Source organism: Cyrtonyx montezumae, unplaced genomic scaffold, assembly GCF_038088225.1.
Source record: "Cyrtonyx montezumae isolate F1298 unplaced genomic scaffold, pur_monq_1.0 scaffold_23, whole genome shotgun sequence".
NCBI lineage: Eukaryota > Metazoa > Chordata > Aves > Galliformes > Odontophoridae > Cyrtonyx > Cyrtonyx montezumae.
Window position 1 is genome coordinate 8780486 of NW_027071970.1, and position 15627 is coordinate 8796112.

Below are 15627 nucleotides of genomic sequence, written 5' to 3' on the forward strand. Positions count from 1 at the left end.
TTAAGGTGTGTTATTTTTGTGTGATCAGCATGGTCATTCTAGAGCTCAGGATGGAGTCTTCACTGCTGCAAGAAACAAGAAACATCTTGTTAGCGTGGTGCAGCATCATGCCTTGGGTGTCAGGTTGCTCTGACACTTGATGAAGAGTAATTAGGGTATGATGAATGTCTTAACAGCCCTAAATCAGACCTGGAAATTTGGTTCCAGGATTGAAGGGAGGAAATTTGCTCGTTCTGCCAACACTGTTTGGAATAGTTCTAAGAATCATCTTTAGAAATTAATGTAACAATGAATCTAGATGGTACTAATGAAGTAACGTCGAAATGTACTAATCAAAAGGGCTTTTTTTTTCTCTTAGGAAGCAGAGATCCTGAACACAGCTATTCTCACTGGCAAAACAGTGGCTGTCCCTGTCAAAGTGATCTCTGTAGAAGATGATGGGACTGTGACTGATCTTCTGGAATCTGTGGAGTGCAGATCATCAGATGAAGATGTCATTAAGGTAAGCTCATACTGCTTCATTGCACCAAGGGAGAAGTCCTACAAGATAGTGATGTTCTCTAATGTGAGGAGTTCTTTCTCTTTCTAACTGTTCTACTGCTGAGAAGCAAAGGTTTATTATCACTGTTGTGTGTGGATTGATTCAGTGGAGCAATAAACAAACAGGAAATTTCATATATTCCATTCTATATGTCAAATACTTGGAACTGTCTGTCACTTCCCACCTTTGAAAAGTATTTTCAGAGCTCACTCCACCTCTGCTTTTTATTTTTCAGTTATGTGGGTTGTGTGGGGTCAGCAATGTTGGCAGCTGATCTTCTAGAAAAGGAAATAGTTCCTCTGAAGTTAGTTTGCCACATTGGAGTTGTGTGACTCCAAACTCATTTCTTTTCTTGGTACTAAGCCAGCCATTTACTGCAAACATTAGCTTTAAATTTGTGATTCTCTTAGGCTACTAGAGCACCTCACAGAAAACATGTTGTCTACCAGTTATGGACTGGAAACGACTTGATAGGACACTTGACCAATGGATTTACTCTGTACAACATCTATGTACACTGAACTTCTTTGAAAGAAAAGCATCAGGAGACAATATAATGCTACTCATACTTTTTCCTCTCAGTGTATGCTCGTTTAGTAAGTAGTGATGAAGTGAGGAAGTGAGTAGCTTGCAGGAAGTTTTCTACACCACCATTTTACTGCTGAAATCTTCGGGTCAGAATGGACCCTCAAGACATTTATTGATTCATGAAGAAGTTTATCTTTTACCAGTAAACATTGTAAGTTTTTAAGAAGCCCTGCGTATTTCTATTCAGGTTGGTTAATGGTTCACATACATTAATTGTAGTGGAGGTCACAGTCAGCCATGGTGATTGTTGGAGATATGGTGGAAGGCATTCCAACACAGTGACAGAAATGTTGGCTCATGTACAACAGCTTATGTGCTTTTGCAAACTTATCAATGATTGTCACATGAGAAGACAAAATGAGAGATGTGGCTACAAATGTTTTTTTTTTTCTTTGTTTTCTTAACATAACAAGCATGTCACAGAATGATTAAAAGTACTTCAGGCCACCCCTTCAGCTGCTGGAAACCACTGTTTTCCCATTAACTTCTGCGAACTGCACCATATTGAGGACTTGGCCTTTGTGAAATTTGCCTTAGACTAAAACTGACCGGAATGCTAAGCATTCCTCCTATTTCGTTTGTTCATTTTACTTTAGATTGAAATGGCTGAGGGTATTGTTTATCTCCAAGCAGGCCTCTCTGGGCCCCATTAGCTGAAAAAGACTCTTCCTAGTGGAGGTAGTTGTCTTTAAAGGAAAAGAAGAATACAGATGCTTATTTGTTACTGTCATATGGGAGAACTGTTGGAAGTTTGATATATAACTTTATGTCACAGAGGGAGTGACAACCTGGAGCAGTGTAATTGAAAAATAGAGCTGGGTATGGATTTAAATGATCTCTGTTGAACTTTTTCTAAACAGATTTAACTTTTTGTCAAAATGTTGCAAGGTTGATACTTATTGAACTTGTTTTAAGCAATTTCTTCATGATAATTTCTTTTACACAAGATGAACCCATGCAATTTAGAAGTCCATCTTCTCTTATGTTTCCATTTTAGAATCTACTCGGGTCTTCTATTTATCTGAATAGCCACCATGCTGGCATTTTCTGATTAAATGTCTTTCTGACTGTCTTAATCCAGACAACCTTTTTGCTTTTATGGAGCCCCTTAGAATCTGATAAATCTGCCAAATACAGCAAATTGATGAACTGAATCTAAGTTTTAAAATGTAAAGAAATAATTTGTTTTTCTTGCCTTGTGTTGTGGAAGTTAATGAGCTAAGTCTTCACTCTCATAAATTAATTAACTTTTCAGTTTATTCAGAGAACTGGAAAAATAATTTGAAAGCAAATATATCATTTGGAATATATTTTAAACATTAATTTTATTTTCCACAGTTCTTGTTTATCAAAATATTTTGTTTTGGCCTATATACATCCACAACAGTTTTAGTATATAATGCACTCATCTCTTACCCTGGCAAAGAACTTATAGTGGTAGTACTTCTTATGTATATATTTGTCATCAATTGTAAATTCATTAATGTACCTATAAAAGTTTGTGTGCTTCTAGTATATATACCATTGCACACTGATGCCAATGACAAGACCTACATCAAGTAGAAAATCCAGTCAGAGATAAGATATTCCGGGCTTCTACAGACATCCCACTAGAGTTCACTCCTCTGCAGTAGAAAGGCAGATTTCAGGAGCATTAAAATGAGTCACCAGTTTAAAGTGAGCTTTGAATTGAAAATGTCTGAGTTTTCAGTTTACCTGCTCTGTTTCAGACCAAGCCTTACTCACAGACATCTTCTGTAATGAAGATAAAGTTATACAATTAGCGACCAGCCTTCAGCATGCAACAGTAATTAGAGTTTCTATTCTCTGGGCATTAGAGAAGTGAATAAAAAATGGAAGAAAATGCCTGCTTCAAATGCCCATTGAAATATAAAGTTTTAGATTTCTGTGTCTTCACTTCTACTGTTTTTCTATACACCCGTCATGTAATATCTTTAATTCCTCCCTTTTTTGTGTGTGTGTTGATTTCAGCTCATTTTCCCTCCTGGATGTTGGTATTCCCCTTGAACTTTTAGTTCCAGGGGCCACATTTATTACTCGTTTCTTTCTCTGCGGGCTTCTAAGCACAATTCTGCCAAATTGTATCTACCTGAACTTGGCTGAGTAAGTCAGAACAGAATTTAGTCCACTTAATATCGCTAATGGCAAAAGATGATCTGAAATGATTTAGCCTACACTGATGGAGTAACAATGCCAGATTAAGGGAGGCAAGTTACAGGCTGTTTCACAAATGAGAATGGCCCCTTTTTCAGCCTTACCAAAGCATAGAAATCTCCAAAGCATTACTTTTCAGTGCTCTGCATTTTCAGTCTTTTCAGATACGGATGCAAATCCAGGCTGCTCCAACCACAGCTATGTGGTAGGCATCTTTTCCCAGTCAGATGAAGGCTTAATAGCTGCTTCATTCTGATTGCTTTAGACTGTATGAAGGAGGTAACAAAGCACGTGGCAATTTGTAAGATATTACTGCAGACAAACAGAACTTCCAATGACACTTAACCTGGTTTTATCTGTGGCAAAATAACCGACTTCTAACCAAGTGATAGACTTAACAGAAACTGAAGTATCAGAGCATCTAAAATAGCCTGAAGCAAACAGTGTTTTAAAACATTAAACTTTCAGCAGCTGTTTCTCTTCTTCCTTACTCTGGTGCATGACAGAGGAAAGTCGACTTCTAAAATTGGTGGAGGTGCTGCAAACATACACCAACATTTGAAAACAAGTGTATGAAGGATCCCAGATTCTTTCCATATGTCAAGTTTAAGCCACTCTAAGAGTGTTTTGAGATGCATGTTATGGCTTGATTGAGTTCAATATCTTACCCAGTCCAAAGGAAGAAGCCTGTATTCACCCTGTCCTGGTGCCTGTCCAGTGAGTGGAAGAAGAGGGACAGGAGGGCAAAATGCAACCTGCAGTGGGGGCAGAGCAGAGCAGGAGATGGAGAGCAGCAAAGAAGAGCAAGCCCCTGTTTCAGAAGCCACAATCTATTCAACTAGCGAACCACAATGTGAAATATTCAGGAGAAGTTGTCACAGAGGTTTTATAACTCAGGGCTCAGAGCATCCAAGTGGAAGGGAAAAGCGGATGTGGCCAACAGAGTTTGTTGCATGATATCAAAGAGGATACTTTCCCATCTGCAAATGGGATTTTGTTCAGATTGAACACTTGTGTAGAATATGGTTGTTTAGGGCTGCATTTAACATGGAAAAATAAATCTTTGCCTTGGGGTTTGGGTTAAGATCGAGTTCAATCTGCTATGGTATTGTATGAATATTTTCCACAATATAATGTGTTTTTTCTTAGCAGCTGAACTGCCTTTTTTCATTCCAAATAACTTTTATCTGTCTTGAAACAAACATTTGATTTAAGTCAGCAAATGGATGTTTTTATTTTCTGCTATGTCTAAACATTTTATTTTGATAGAAAATGATGAAATCATGTCCTGTCATTTCAGCTCAATTTCAGTATTCCTGACATCAAAATCTTTTTGAACTTTTTACCTTAGGATAAAGCAACTGTGAGAAAGTAAATACTTTTCCTGGTCTGATCTAGTAAACAGGACACAGGACAAACTCAGAAACATGTGGTACCCTAAATAAAAGTTGAGTTTAGCCCATGTGCTGGTGATGTTGTTTTTCAGAGGAGAAGAGACAATGCTAATATCTCTCTGGAATGAAGAGCAGGCATGGCAAAGATGAGTTATGAATGTAGATGTGATGTAACAGTCCCACATCTCTCAGGAAACATCTGAAACTCACCCAAAGCTTTGTTGGTGGAGTTATTTGCTTTTTTCTTATCACCCATATTGAAAATCCCACTATGACTGGCAGAGTTGAGAGCATAATTCTTAAAAAGATGCTTCTTTCAAATTCTGCAGAAGATACCAAGAAGTCTGTTCAATGGGAAAGAATGTGTGTTCTTGTAGAGCCAGGATGATCTTTTTTTTCTTTGGTATTTCTGTTGTATTGTAGGAAGAAATGTGTTTATATCCAAAAGTAGAATGAAACAAAATTAAAGATTATCCAAACAGATGTCAAAGAGTATCTGAGTGAGGAATTCTGTTGAATACTGGGTCGAGGATCATGGCTTCATGTTTTCACTTCTTATTAGTCACTGGAATGAACTGTTTATGATGAAAGGAAGACAGCTAGTAGTCAGCAGCGATTGGGAGAGGTTTGAAAGAAGCTGTAATGATCAGACTTGTAGAGCAGGTTTTATTTATTTATTTATTGCAGGCAGGAAATTTCAACTTTCTTCTTCTTTCTTCTATTTTTCCCTGGTGTTGGAGAAGAGCTAGCTTTTGAGAAAAAAGATTTGAAATTCTGGAAAATGTTCCATTTCATAGCTTGAGCATTTGAATGAGCTGGCATTGTATAGGCATTTCCCTGCTGTCACATCGTTAGCCTGATGCCATCTACGTGGAAGACTTATCCTGGTCCTGTGCCTATATATCCCTCTAGTGAAGATACTCAGGATACAAGAATATGATCTTCTAAGTGTTTTGCCTATTTCTGAGAGTCAGATTTGTACAGCAAAAAAATACACATGTAGAAATGTCAAAATCAATTCCCCTTTCAAAGGGGATTATGTGTCTTGCTTTTTTCAGCAGCTTTCAAAACTCAATTCATTGTATGTTGTATCCCAGCACTGAGAAGTACTCCATCATCTCAATAAAAAGAGATTGGATGACCTCTGGAAGGACTGATGTGAAGACAAAGTAAGAAGCAGACAAGCTGAATGCAAAGAGAAATTTATTTTCTTCTCTATTCCACTGGGCTAAGCCAGCAGTGCTTTACTGAAGCGCATGATGTTGCACTGATATAAATTAAAGCTAAATTGGGCTTAGAGCATCCAACAGCACCTGTCTCCAAAACAGAAACTGGCATTAATCATTATAACCCGTGATTCTTTAAAAAGTTCCCTTTAGCTTTAATACTCATTGTGTTGTTCAGTTCCAATACCTGTCTGCCACTTTCTTTTAGATGTGTTTTTTATAGCTCTTAGTGCCTGCTCTAAGCCATCCTCCAGATCATGTTCTGCTTTATTGCTACCTAGTAAATAGTTACAAGATGCCATATTGTCCTGATTTCAGCTGGATTGAGTTAATTTTCTTCCTAGAAGCTGCTACGTTGTTGTGTTTTGGATTAAGGATGAGAAAAATGTTGATAGCATGCTGATAGCTGCTGCTGAGCAAAGCTGCACAAAGCCAGGGATGCTTCAGTGCCTCATGTGCCCTGGCAGGGAGGAGCTGGGAGTGCACACATGGCTCAGAGGGGACACAGCCAGTGCTTGTAAGTGTTAGGCTGATACTGCTCAGGACTTACAATGATGTCTAGTGCTTTCTGCATAGATAATGAATAAAGAGTCTGCAAGTGTGGTTAAGTGTGGGTTGGGATTAAATCTTTGAAAAGTGCTTTGAGATCTTTGCATAAAATGTACCCTCTAAGCATCATCATTATGTTTGTTAACAATATGCGTACCCCTAACTAAGACAGAGCACAGGATATTTAGGAAGCACTTCTGTTACATTTATCTTAATCACAGAACATAAAAAAAGTGTTACGATATAGTATCACTGGTTGAGTAAGAACTTAGAAATATTTTCAGATTTCTTTATAGCAGGAGGTGCAGATCTGCTGAATGAAAATTTGCTCCATTTTATCCAGTATTTAGACCATTTTGTGTTAATTTCTGGGACCTTCTTGAGATAATAGTGTAACTCTCCCTGAAGCTGAACAAATATAAACGTTGTACATCAGGCCACAAGCTAAACAACTTTGACTTAGGCAAGGTGCACCTTGGGATGGACTTCTCTTTCCAGTGCTTGACTCTGTTGATGCTGTCATGAGTAACACTCAGCTAGCAATATCCATCCCACCTGTCACCTTAACTTGGCCTCATCTCTCACTCCTCTTGCAGTTCTGTGGTGGTTATCCAGTTATTTAGTACTGTCTATTACTGTTATTTATGTGATCCTTGCCATTTCTTAAATATGTTTCTCAGTTCTTCTTACCTTACCTACCCTTTGAGTTGTCAGCTTTCAGCCTTCTTGTATCAGTCCCCTTGGTAACCTTTTTTGAAATCTTCTAGACAATGAAATATTTAGTGGTATCCTAATGTTTCCTCAGGCCCATATATAGCTCACACAGTTTCTTATTCAAGAAGGCCTCAACTTTTGCTTAGGGAGTTGGGTAAGCTCGGGCAGTCCAAATGCATTCTGTGAAGGGCCAATTCATCCTTTCACAGAGACGTTTTTGGTGTACAGTTATCAAATTATAAAACAATAAATGCTGTCCTTAAGTGCTTTGGAAGCTGTGTGTTTCAGGGGCAGATGCTGTGATTTCCTTCTATCAAATGCAGTGCAGTCCTGGCCTGTGTGCTCAGCTCTTCTCTGCTTTCCCATTCTGACATTCGGCTACCCACTTACTTGTTCTCTTTGCAGTTATTTATAACATTGATGTAGTGCTTCTGAAAGACTTCCAGGAGCATGAGAAGGTAAACAAGTAAAGCACATCTGAAAAAATGCTTTTAGATGTCAGAATAGAAGGGGTTATCTGAGTCCAGTTTATTTTAATAATTATCTGTGAGAGTCTCATTCTTTACACGAGAAGATCTGGCCTCCTGCATTCCCTAAGATTGTGGCATAGCTGTTGTATTTGTTTGTGGGAAACACTGATGCTGCTATTTTCCTCATAGCAGCTACCCATAGAAATGCTGAACAACTTTCCAATTTCATCCACATTTTGCATCATTACTCTGTTTAACTAATCGCAGGATTGGAGCTATTTAGTCACCAAATCCAATTAATTTTACCGGAAATTAGAAACCTAAACACTTACTGTAACTGTTCTTAATGGTTATTCAAGTTTATGTAAAGTATAACCATGTACTGTGAACAGATGGGATAGCAGAGAAAGTTTATATTTTCTCCCAATTTATATAATCTCTTATTTCTAACTAATCTTAGATTAATTGCAGTTGACTATAACTCAAAGAAAAATGTCCATCCCAGTCTCACACACACATACAATTTCTGCTGATGATTAGATCTTATTTCTGCCACTGAAAATCTGAAATGAATGTAGTTTGGTTAATGAGACTGCTTTGGACTTTATTTGATGATGAGAAGAGTCTGCTCCTTGCAGAGAACTTTTTTTGTGTCTATGTACAGCTCTCACCATCCCTAGAGGGTTTGGCATCAGCTTAATGCTGAAAGCAAGTATCAGCCCAAGCCAATTTTAGCTGTTTCAGTGCCATAGCCATAAGTCAGCACATGTTTCCTTGAAAGTTCTTCACACGTTTTGATGACGCTGAGCTGAGTTTCAGGCTTGTAACAAATCTTGAAAGCAGCTGTTTCCCTAGGGCTGAGAATTTCATCAGAAGGATTTCACACAGTTCTGTAGACAGGATAGGAAGCAGTCCCTCTGGCAATACTGCTGTACATACTATGCTAATTTTTGAAGACACCTTGACAACTAGTTTTCCAAATTGTGCCCTTTGTTGCCAGGTTAAACAATGTATGTGTCGAATCCCATCTCCCACTCTCACTCCTCTAAGTAGATTCAGGCTGGGCTGCATTCATTGCTATTTATTTCTTTGGATCTCAGGCTGTGGGAAAGCTATGCACAGGTAAGAATAACATCTTTCAGCATTTTTAGTATCCAGATCCGACAGTTCTTATTTGATCTCACAGTTTCCTCCATTGGTTGGATTGGATTAGGCTGATTGCTGTTGTCGAGGCTCTGAGAAAACTGAGCCCATGAGGTGTTGCAATTAAATGTGATGAAGTGTGCCCACTGCAGGAAAAATGTAGAGAAGGGAACAGAGAAATTATCAGGGGGCATGAATCAAGATGATCCAGGAGAAGATGAACTGGAAGAGGACTGCCTTTTCTTAGCAGCACAGGAAGCAAATCAAGAAGTAGTGTTATAGTGCTGGGAGGAGAGGGGTTATCTGCAGTGGAAGAGTCTCTTTCCCACTCTGTCATCAGCAAAATATGAGTCATATGCTTTACATACAGTCAAGGGTGAAATGCTCAGCTGTTTACAAATTTCTAGTTTAAAAAATCGTGTGTAGTCAGATACTTTTGCCAGAGGTTGCTCTGATATGTCAAGACTATGACAATTCTCTAGGGCCATAAACTACCCCATGGATATCGCTGGATTTGGTAGTAATTGACTTTGTCTGTTCTGTCATTTACTCTGCTTTTTTAGTGAAATGATCCAAGGAAGAATTAGAAAAATAACTTGGATTATAATATTGAGGTTTTGTCTGTGCTATAAGATCAAAGAGCTTGCGTAGTCTAATGGGAGTTGACCACTGGGCTTCAGATTTCATGGAAAATATAATTCAAGGCATCATTTTAGGTGCTAGATCAAGATGAAGACTGTACTTCTCCCTGGTGAAGCCTGTCAGCAAACATGTGATGTCCCACCAGCCCCAAAACAGGAAAACTCTCATCCCCTAGCCAGCTGCAGTAAGCAGAGAATGTTCTGCTGAATCCTCAGATTTATCATAATATAAAAATAATAAATAATAATTACATTTTTGCTTTTCAAACTACTTTAGATGCAAAACCCTCTGTTCAGCCCCACCTGTTATCTGTAGTACACAGGATGGAATTAGAAGGAATACTTTTATGTTATCTGGAGCCTGGTGTCTGGTGTCTGTATAGATCACTTTTCTGCTATCAGATTTTATGGGTGCTTCAAGGCTGCCCTACGGTTTTAATGAGTTTTAATGAGCTAAATGTTAACGAGGCTATCACTCAGGCAGGTCTCACTGGGTCTTGGCTTTTTTCTCTTCCTGGGAATGCCCCCAAAGTTCTTATGTCATAATCTGACACTGCAGTGTCCACTCCTGTTATTTACAAGTGGAGAAGTGTATATTTTCTGTATTCTTTTTAGCATGACAGCAGTGCAGGTGGGCCAAAGTTGTGGGACCAAGAGCAATTGAGTACATCTGTGAGGGCTGGGACATTCCCTGCATGTCTAAAAAGGGAAATAAGGTAAAAAATATGTTGAATGTAATGGGATTCTTCCTGCACTGGTATAATCATAAAACAGAGCCAGATTAATGAGAGTGGTTCTGTTATAAGGGTGGAAATAGGAATAAAATGAATGCCAGATTCCTAGGGAATGGGGCACCACCATGATCTCCCACTGTCTAATTGTCTTTTACACTAAACACTTATCTAACTAGCCTGGGGCTTTTGCAGGGTTGCATCAAGTCTTTAGAGTCATATTATTCCCTTTCACGTGAAATGTAGCTCAAAATAGAGAAAAGAGCAGTTTCTAATTAAGCTCCTGCCTAGATCCATTATAGCTTCTGAAGTGATTGGAGCAGGGAGATAAAGAACTATAATGTTCCTGGTATGTAAATATAGATGTAAAGTTTGTTTGGAGGGATGGAGGTTAGAGGCCAGATATCGTGAAACCAGACATAAAGCCTCCGGGTAGAAATTCAATCAGTGCATTAGTTATCATGGATTTTCATAAAAATAAAGTAATAATGCACATTCATGTTTCAGTTCATAAATGTGAAGTGACAGGCTATGACTTAGCCACTGAAGTGATATTATAGACCCAAAAGAAGAATAATAGAGGAAAATGAGAAAGCAGAAGAGAGAGTTGTAATAGAATTGAGCACTGGTATAAATAAAAATCATGAAAGGGAGATTGATTTAATGCAAGATATGAATGTCAGAAACTCAAGGTGTTAAAAAGATCGTTGGCTCGTATGGTAAAAAATCCCTAAGGCTGCAAAACTCCTAGTTGAAAAAGCCAGATCTGCTTGAGGCAGATGAACGTGCTTTAAAATTGTATGAGAAATAATGTATTGGGGGGAACATGCTTCTGGTCCACACACAGACCATTAAGAAGTTGTGCAGAAGGGGAAGAAGTGTACATTGATCCATTGGAAAAATATATTTTCCTATCTGTGCTGACAGAAGATTTACACATAGATATGGGAGTGAGATACTGTTCTAATCCAAAAAGCCTAAATAGCAACATTTCTGTGCTAGATAGTTATGAAGATTTAGAGAAAAACAAACTTAGTGAAATGAGTTGGCCAAGCTACTTCTGTGAATGGTGTTTTCTACATCAAAACAGGTAGGACAGGCACAGATGTCGTGTGAGTGATGTCTCTATTTAAGTGTCTGCTAATGTGGAATAATTTCTTCTAACTTGTGAAAGTCTTTTAGGCTTCACACATACCCATCTATAACTGCAAAGAAGCTAAAATCTGCCTTGTTTGCACATGTCTGAGGGAAGAGGGCTCAAAGTTCCAGATGTAACTGTGCTAAGTTCTCCTCACAGTAGCTGAGAGTGACAGAACAACTCTTTTTTGGTACTGGTTTGTGTAAAAATATGTGTATATATATATATATATATATATATATATATATATATATATATATCAGCCAATAAGTTTGAGTATGGCTTGATTCTCATCAGTTCTGTAGATACAAGTAACTACACACTGAGATTTTGGAGCAGTCATAGTTCTGTTGGTAGTTTTGCATCTTTCATTTTCCCTTCTGGAGGTCTGCTTTTCTAACAAACACAAACAAAAGTCTTGAGATGGCTCTTAACAGCTGGGTGCCAGCCCACTGAAAAGTCCATATACATACACAGAGTCTGGGTGCAGCTCAGCCAGAAGAGCCCAGGGAGGAACTGTACATATCCTGAAACTTTTCTCTTACTATATTGTGATTTTTCATGGTGAAGATCACCTCTGCTTCTGAAAAAAAAACTTAATCTGAATGACCTCAGTGAGTCCATCTGATCATCTTTCTGGGGCCGACAGCCCTCATTGACCCGAGGGTGAAATAGGGAGTGAAATAGCTAACCTACAAATCTCACAGCAATTTATGAATTCTGAGGGCTGTTCAAAGGGTTGTGTGGAGCTTGTGGAGCACCATATGCCATAAGGAGGTGATCCCTCTTTATCAGTCTTCCCCTCCCTGTGAATTGATGAGCAGCAATCATGAAATGTATGCAACTTTTTCATAGCAGATCTTGAAGCTGAGTTTCAATGAGCAATGGCACAGGAGGAGAGTGGCAGGGCACCAACAAAACTTGTACTCTGCTGCCAGTGACAAATGTATGATTAGCCAACAGAGGGATAGCAAATCAGCCTCACCTCTGCTCTGTTTTGAATGGAAAAGATAAGTCTAGAGCAGTTGGAATTGCAGTAGCAGTTTGGGCTCAGTACAGTTGCTGTAATATCAAGCCCTGTCATCTGTGGTCTGCTCAGCCCACTGTTGAGTGTGAAGGATAAAACCAGAGTGGTCTCCTGTCAGCTCACTGTGCTCAGAGCTTGGCATTAATATGTGCATTTTTCCAGGGAACTTTACATACAGTTGGGCTGTCCGGTTTGTTCACATTGTCTGGAAATCAAGAGAAGGCACAGCTGCTCCAGGTGCCTGCCATTCAGACCAGGGAATGCTTCTGCAGGGCGCTTGTGGATTAGCATAAGTGAAGCACTAAAGACATGAAGCTGAGCATGTCTGGCACAACATCAATGCTAAATACGTGAGTGTTGCTGGGTTTTGGCCACGAGGTCTTTGTAAAAGAGCAAGTATATCTGAAATGCCAGAGATATGACAGGCTGCTCTGTCATTGGGCTTGGGAGCCCTGTAAAGGAGTGAAGGCATCACGTGTCCATCAAAATCTTGAATTTGAAATTCCTGAAGATCCTTGTGAAAGCAGCTCCCCTCACCTTCCTGGAAATGTCTTCATGAATGGTGTCGTAAATGGTTCCTTGGAGCTGGATATAAATGTCTGTGAAAGGAGGTGAAGACCTGTGCATGGCACTGCAGAACTTGATCAGTTTTTCAATTTCATTATTTATATAATCAATTTCTAAACACTTAGACCAGGCAATATTTGTCAGGGCAGCAGGGCAGTATGCTTTTGGCTGGAGTATCCTGCTTGTAATCAGGCTATTTCTCCGTTTGGTTGTTTGAAGATAACAAAATTCAGGACTCACCTTGATTTAACAGTGAACAGATATAATGTGTGAGTGCTTGTCAGGTTGGAAAGCGTGTGAAAGCATCTGGAAGATCAAAGCAGCATGACTCCTATCAGAGTCAGTGGGGAACAAGCAGCTGAAATCTTACAAAACGCTTTCGGGTTGTCCTCTACCTTCCATTCCCCGTCCTCACTGAGGCCAGGTCTTGGTATGTTTTTATTGAATGTGTCCCTACTGTCATTTCATTCAAAGTGAAAGGAAGCTCAGAGGAACTGTAGGCTCGGGTTAGCAGCAAGATCAGCTGTTTTGAACTTGAAGGCCAAATGGCACCTTGACTGCAGTGCCATGTAACCCCATTAGCTACATTAGGGCTGACAGGTCGAGAGCTAGAGCACAGTTTGGTTTTCTTTTTTGTTATAGTGACAAAAGCCAATGTTTTTCTAATCTCATATTCACCCCAAGCATGTTTTATAAACTATTGTCACTTTGTTGACTGTTAGCCCCATAAGGCACAGACACTTGCTCGTACCATGAGACTATGACTGTCTCCTTCTGTACATGTATATTACAGTAACACCTTTGTCCTGCAACAGTACTGAACTTCAGTGACCAGGAACTGCAGTTCCCTATTGGAGACAGTCCTATGGCAATCTAAGTAGCTAGAAATAAAACATCAATGAATTAAATGAGATAACGAACCTTTTCTGAATTCAAATGGCAGAGGAGAAATAGAAACTGTATCTTTATTCCTCACCTGGACTTCTGTCCATTCCGTGTCTTTTTGTTTCATAAATTTTTCTAGGATGTCTGTGAGAGGAAGCAGTTTCTGGCTTGTCTTTCCTGTTTATATTATGTATAGCTGTTTTCACATTTTGCTTGATCATTTTCAAACTTCTGACAAACAAGGCTTCACTTCCAGCCCCACAACACAATTGAATGTAGCACTTTGTGACCATGGGGAAGCTCCTTAAACGCCGCATTCCTTCAGTTGCACAATGAGGATAATAATATCTATACCATATAATCCTATGTTTATATAAAAAATACATACACACACATTTATGTCATATGCCCTGAGACTTCACTGGATGTACTTTGCAAAGCATTGGAGAATTTTTTTTGCAAAATGCTGAGACACTTAGATAATAGGAATAGTTCAAATGTAGAACGTTCATCATCATCACCATTGTTATTATTATTTTATTAGAGTGCACAAAGAAAGAGATGCGGAAATGAAATAATATTGATCCGTAGTAATTTAACTGATCCTTAATCAGGCCTTTGTTTAGCTGCACCAGGAAAATAAAATGCCTTTGCTCCCATCTTTTTAATATGTTTTTTTGTTGAACTTTCTTGATTTAATGAAATGCAATCAATTTTCAGGCAGTGGCTTGTCTTCCACATCAGAACACAAAAGCAATGTTGAGTTATTGTCACTTTTGCTATAAATACAGGTTAGCGTAGTATGCTTAGCATTTTTTCACATCTTATTAGGAAAGAAGACAGTATGAAATATCATTTACTTTGTCTATGTGCTGCAAACTTATTTAATTGCTTTTAAGGAACATAAATTATATTGCTAAGAGAACTTCATTTTAGGTCATTAGGAGGGGCACTGAACACTGGAGTCTGCTTTTGGCTCCTGTCTAGTTCAGGAGTGCTGAAGGGGTGGCTTTCACATGGTTTGGACTGTTCTGTCTTTTAGTGTCCAAAATACACTACAAACCCTTCCGTGAAGTTGTACATTACATGCTTCATACTTGAATATATAGCTTAAAAATTAATGCAAGTTTTGAGTTGGGCTGAGGGGAACCCAGGTGTGGAAACCATTCCTTTTTTCTCACTGCTATCACAAGACTGATCTTTCCCCTCCCCCTACTCCATTACTTCTACCCAACTTTGTTCTTTGCTCTTATCTTTCTTGAATTGCATCTATTTATTTCAGAAAATTTTCTACACTATCGAAGTCATTTTGAATGCTAATCCTGTTCACTGAAGTACTTAATACCCCTCCCCGCTTGGCATGATCTGCAAATTTAATGAAATTAATTAAATGGAAATTAAACTAAAGACTCCCATTGACTTCAAGGGGCACTGGAGTGAACCCAAACTGTCTTACATCTTTAAGAACTGGTTCAAATGAAATACGCTTATTGCTTTACAAGCCATTTTTGTAAGGGGAAAGACAGATGCATGCTGAATAATTCAGAGTCATTGTTGCTGACTGAGAGAGATTTAACTAATTTATCAAAATAATGACCTTTGTTCATGAAGGGGAGCAAGTGGCTTTGGATTGTTTCTGTCCCCAGAGAGATGCTGAAGGAGCCTGGGTTTAGCTCAGCACCACTGCGAGGGGCTTGTGTAGAGATGTGAAATGAACAGCGAACATTAGCAGCAGCAGTGAACATTAGCAGCCTGTGGTTGGAGGTGTGTTAGAATGGTGATGAGATTTCCCTTAAAGCTTGCTGGATGCACCACTGCTACCCGCTGTGTGGGATACC

General features: G+C 39.0%; 1 protein-coding gene across 1 annotated transcript in view; it reads left to right on the forward strand.

Annotated features, from left to right (window-relative positions):
- LOC136050104 (transmembrane protein 132D-like) overlaps positions 1-15627 on the forward strand; it is a 196576-nt gene that overhangs the window by 161233 nt on the left and 19716 nt on the right. The window contains exon 6 of the mRNA XM_065738722.1: positions 359-502. Within this exon, the coding sequence (XP_065594794.1) occupies positions 359-502 (144 nt within the window). The remainder of the gene's footprint in view (positions 1-358; positions 503-15627) is intronic.